The 6000-nt window shown below is 43.3% G+C and overlaps 1 protein-coding gene across 1 annotated transcript in view; it reads right to left on the bottom strand.

Moving 5' to 3' along the window:
- The window catches only part of loxl3b (lysyl oxidase-like 3b), a gene marked incomplete at its 3' end in the record, with an annotated part of 17134 nt that extends 14778 nt beyond the window's left edge, over positions 1–2356 (bottom strand). The window contains exon 1 of the mRNA XM_080540107.1: positions 2193–2356. Coding sequence (XP_080396233.1) covers positions 2193–2341 — 149 coding nt within the window. The 5' untranslated portion in view covers positions 2342–2356. The remainder of the gene's footprint in view (positions 1–2192) is intronic.
- Between the last annotated feature and the right edge of the window lie 3644 nt (positions 2357–6000).

Below are 6000 nucleotides of genomic sequence, written 5' to 3'. Positions count from 1 at the left end.
TGAAACTACCAGCGGATCATTCCTCCGCACAGGCCAGCCAATAAAACCTGATCGGTTTTTCTTATGGACTGTTATGAAACGATCTGTTTTCTTCTTTCTCCTAATTCGTCCTTTGTGACACCTATAGTATTACACCAATGACCCAGGTGTCTTTCTATTCAACTATCTATGAACTACAGACAGGTCTATAAACAAACTAATCATAGGTGCTTATTAACACACACTTTATGCGCCTTAACGTCATGTAAAATAAGCTATTACCGGTACTGTTATTTCCGCTTCTGAAACATTTGCTTGAAAATGACTACCTGTTATGTTTAGTAAAGCCTATGTTTTTTTCCTCAATCCCAAATATCATATCTATCCAAGAAACGCTCTCAGACAGGGTAGTCAGAGTGTTCAGACAGAGGGGAAGCCAGATAAACAGACTGCTATAATGTCCTTCGGAGGGGAGAAGGAAGGGGATCAAAAAGGGGGGTAGCATAAATCCCTTCTCCATGTGGACATGTGGAAATCATTGGCACTCCTCTGACAACCTGATCTCTCAGAAGAATGCGGAAAATGTTGACTGTTGTTTTTAAAGGACCACCTCATACAATTAAAGACACAAACATTGATTATTGGCTGGTTAATGTACTGTGTATAGTATTCAAAAACGCTTTTTATGTCTCAGATTGTCTAACATTCTCTCTCGTAACATTGAGCAAGGCACTGGGCTACTACACAAGACTCAATCTATGAAAGCATCTCGCTAAACTGTAATGAACGTGGCATTTCGAAAGAACAAAGAACCTTCTGTGGAATGTGAAACAATAGAGCCACATCATCAACCCAGATTAGTAACACTTGTGAGTGAGTGGCCTCACTCAGTCAGCCCTCATTCACCCTGAGGTAGAGCAGACTCACTTTAAACGTCAAACCCTCCTCCTCCCTCCTCTCCTACACCTGCGGTTTGATAACGCAGAACAATTTGACTATTGATTCTTGTTGGTTGGCTTGGCTAGACTCCAGCTGTTGCAGTCTGTGTCTGTGTGTTCTGGAGATCCCTCCAAACCATCCCCCCTGAACCCTGCCATTACCTCCAGTCCCAGTCTTCACACACGACTGAGAGAAAACACACATTTCCCCCCTCGCACTACTGTGAACCATCTGCACGAGAGGAGGAAAAGTCCCTTCCACTGGAGGGAGGCCCGGAATGCAGAGAGAGCTCTGGTCTCATATTGAAAGGTTATATCGGGAAAGGAAACTTGCGGGATCCCAGCCCAACCAATAGAATCCGTCATATTCCATAACATAGTTATGTTTCATAACATATTATTATTACATATTACATAGTATTCTGTTATTCCTCTGTATCTCCATATTGGTACAATTATAAACACATGGAGAGAGCTACAGTATAATATTGCAGTAAATGGAAACAGAGGGTTATATTGTATAATATTTATCTTATTTTGTCTTCAACAACATATTCCAATCGTATCATTGTGTAGGCCTATGCCAAAACAGTATTAACTGTTCAATTAAGTATTTTGTGACTTGGACCGACCATCATTAGAAGGGAGAATGACAGTGTTTGCCAGGGATATTGAGAGCCAAGCGATGTTGATGTGACAACCCAACAGATGAGGTAAACGTGGTGGTACAAAATGTTTCCACCGCTGCAGACAATTAGCTAGCATTCCTTCCTCTCTCCAATAAATAAACAAACCAAACAGAACAAAGAACACCCAGACGAGTACTGTAGTATCTCTCTTCAGAATATATCTATCTCAGAAAAACAAAAACAACTCTCTCTCTCTCTCTCTCTCGAATACTTCTGCGGTTCTGTGTGCTTGATTGTAGCAGTGGCTCAGTTCAGCTCAAACGTCAATACTTCGTCATCGTCATGGTTACAGCTGGGTTTTTTTAAGAGTTGCCTTACCATTTTGTGGTTTGGTAAAGCTGTAATTATGTCTCTCTACCAGATGAGTTAAAACTAAGGACATGTGAAGTCCAGACAGGCTACCGAAAACATCTCCAAGTGAAGAAATACACCACTCAATGTTACTACTTGTTACTACTACAATGTTACTACAACTAATGTTACTACTACTCTCTCAATGTTCACATAAATGTTGAGCAGAAAAAAGATCACATAGACTGTATTTATTATGATATTATGATAGAAGTGATTCACTTCTTTAACTTACTTGTAGAAGTTCTTGTTCACCTTTCTCTCATGAGGAAAGCCCATCATACCACAGATGACGTGGGTGTTTTTCGGAGTCCATCCCACGTCACAGATCTGCCGCCACCCGTCCTTGTGCTTCACCTCCACCACGCCCTCTGTGATGGGCATCTTCCTCTTCGCCGAGACGGCCACAGGCCGCAGACGCACCTCCTCCACCTTGTTCTCATCTACAGTTTGCACCTGTTTGGGGGGGGGGCACATTATAAGAAGTCACTCTGTGTGTGTGGTGGCGTGTGATCGGTCAGAACACACTTCCCAAATGGATGAAGTGAGATTAACAATAAAATATATGAGGAGGTCCATGTTATTATTACACTTCTGATCCCATTAAAAAGGGAGTTTTCTTTCGTCTTATCTTAAATACTGGGGGATATGTTTTCACCAACTAGCAACTGTCTAGTTACTGTAAGCCTCTCTGATTCCCAGAGCTCTGCTTTGAGTCAGTTCATTGTGAGTGGGTGGAAGAAGACTTGGCTGCACTCTGGGTTGTCTGGCTGCCACATTTGACACAGACGGACTCAAACACCACAGGAAGACAGAGAGGAGGAGGAATTCAGCTTACAAAATTCAAATTTGTCCTCCCCCTCATCAACTTCTTGTGAAATCTCTTTTTTAAAGAGGCCTAGGTGTCCTATCAAGAGAAGAAAGACCATCTGTCCAATCACATTGCAGAATAAAAGTCCTTCCTGGTTGTGCGAGGCTAGCAAGCCCCAGTCTAACCCTGCTCACCTGAAAGCACACTTGATGTACGGCAACACAGACAGCAAATGGAAACGGGTACGCCGCTGACAGCAACTTGTTATAGCCCCAAACTGTGCTTTCTCAGTCCAACAGTAATTCAGATTTCATCAAAAACACAAAAGGGGCCAGTTTCACAGACAAGGCTTAAGCCTAATCCTGGACTAAAAAGCATCTTCAATGGAGATTTTACATTGAAAGTGTGATTTAGTCCAGGACTAGGCTTAAGCCTTGTCTGTGGAACCGGCCCAAGAACTCCTAATCCATAAAGAACAGGCTCCTATTCTCTTAAAGAGAAGACCTCTGTTGGGGGTTAAATTACAGTTCACAACCTACACAAACAGTCCATGAACCCAGACGGTAGGCTTGCCAGAAGCCCTAATACAAATTAGCACACATGGTATATAGTAGAGGCAGCTAATTGACACCACATGTTTCCTACGGGTGGGCAGACACAGGTGGGGTTGTGCATCTGTGCATTAAATGTTTACTATGTGGGTTTTAGGCTTTATAGACTGCATAGGCTGGGTCAAAATAGGGTCGTGGTCATGGGAAGTAGTCCTGTAGCACAACAGCATTCATAGCCATATCACTGAACCATAACTGTATGGCTTGCCAGGTTGTAATGCTGACGTACAATGCCGTTCGACCCAGGCTGATAAAAACCCAGCTAAAGAAAATCCAATAAAACAGCAGTGTGTCACCATGTTGAAAACCATTGAATCACTTTAATAATAATAATAATAATAATAATAATAACTTATTTATAACTAATTTATATAGCGCCTTTCAAAAACCCAAGGACGCTTTACAAGCCGATGAAACGGACAGACAAAACAGAAAACAAACAAAACTAAAACTAAAACAATGACTAGGGGCCAAATGCCTTGGAGAACAGATGAGTTTTGAGGGCTAGTTTGAAGGAGTCCAGGGTGGTACTCTGAGTACTTTGAGTACTGCCACTGTGCTACATGATACATTGAACCCATCGTGGTGTCTTACATCGATGACATTGGAGTCCACAAAGCCGGGCAGCCTCTCGTCTTTGCACACCACTCCAGCGTCCTCGTCGTGAGTGCAGTCGCTGTTGCCCCAGCCTCGAGACTTACACAACTCAACGCTCTTCTCGCCTCCGTTGCAGTTCACATTATCCAGCCAGATCTTCCCTGTACAGAGAACCCTCTATTATCCCACCACTTGGCCATATAATGACATAATAATAATACTCTCTTGAACCTGTTTCATCACTATCATGTATGAACATAAAGCTGTAATTGTACACTCCAACACACCAATGGTTCCTAATATTCCAATGCTTATAAATGGTGTTATATGTAATAAATGTGTTAGATGACAGTTACATGTCTGTATAACTGTAGACACCAAGACCCCACCAATGGTTCCTAATATTCCAATGCTTATAAATGGTGTTATATGTAATAAATGTGTTAGATGACAGTTACATGTCTGTATAACTGTAGACACCAAGACCCTAATATCCTAATATTCCAATGCTTATAAATGGATGTTATATGTAATAAATGTGTTAGATGACAGTTACATGTCTGTATAATTGTAGACACCAACATTCCACCAATGGATCCTAGTATTCCAATGCTTGGAACATGACAGTTATAGCACTCTCACCTAGGCCCTTGCCGTACTTGGCGCTGTGGGTCCAGCCCGTGGCCGAGACAAAGCCCAGCTGGCGGCAGAGCACGTTGGCGTTGGCCAGTGAGAAGTCGTCATCGCAGATGGTTCCCCACTCGCCCTTGTAGAATACCTCGATACGCCCCTCATTGTGCTTCCGAGGGTATCCGGCGAGTTTAAATTTCAGACGTTCGTTCTGTGGCTGGGCAGAGGGTGTGGCAGGGGTGGCGGGCGTGGCAGGCGTGGTCTGGGCCAGGCAGGCAGGTAGCCACATGCCAAACAGGAGGCCGATGACACATTGTTGCTGCCACCGTCTTGTGTTTTCCATCCCTCACACCTGCAAGTACAGTAACAGGAAAGGTAACCGTTGGTTACGCCTGGGCCACACCGGATACCTGTACCTCAGCAGCGAGTGTGCGTCATTTCAGCGGCCGTGTTAACAGGTTAGAGCAGTTGTTAACATGGCTGTGTGGCTGTTCTAACCTGTTAACATGGGCTGTGTGGCTGTTCTAACCTGTTAACATGGGCTGTGTGGCCGTTCTAACCTGTTAACATGGGCTGTGTGGCTGTTCTAACCTGTTAACATGGCTGTGTGGCTGTTCTAACCTGTTAACATGGGCTGTATGGCTGTTCTAACCTGTTAACATGGGCTGTGTGGCCGTTCTTCTAACCTGTTAACATGGACTGTGTGGCTGCTCTAACCTGATAACATGGCTGTATGGCTGCTCTAACCTGTTAACATGGCTGTATGGCTGCTCTAACCTGTTAACATGGCTGTGTAGCTGCTCTAACCTGTTAACATGGGCGCCGTATTGAAACGCACATGCTCTGCTGAGGTAGTAAGTAAGTAAGTAAAATGTATTTGTACAGCACCTTTCCCAGACCGAGGGTCACAAAGTGCTTTACATATAGAGAACATAATAAAGAAGAAACATAATAAAACATAATAAAAGAGCAAAAGTCATAGCAGGTAAAAATAGGCAAACAAGTGAAAATAAGAACAAGTAACAGACAACAGGTGTACAACAATATCAACAGGACACAGAAAGACAGGCTTTTGGGGCTATCCAAAAGCCTGTCTATACAAGACAGTCTTTAGCTGGTGGTATCCGGCGTGGCTCAGGCATTAAGGGTTAATGTCCTGTCAGGTAAGAGATTCCCAAGTGATGCACCAGTATTAAACGATGTTTATACAACAGTTAGTTCCGACCAAGTCATTTGATTGGATAAGAGGCATTCCATGAGTGCTGATATACAGTATAACAGCACTGGGACTTTTAACTATATGTATCACTCCGAAATGACCGTTAATACAAAGTACCTAGCCTGCAGGTGTTTGTGTTCAGGTTACTAGGCAACAGTCCAGTTGCGGAACAATG

The sequence above is a fragment of the Nansenia antarctica genome (genome assembly GCF_963989245.1).
Source record: "Nansenia antarctica genome assembly, chromosome: 1".
Classification (NCBI taxonomy): domain Eukaryota; kingdom Metazoa; phylum Chordata; class Actinopteri; order Argentiniformes; family Microstomatidae; genus Nansenia; species Nansenia antarctica.
This window is presented reverse-complemented; position numbering and strand designations above follow the sequence as displayed.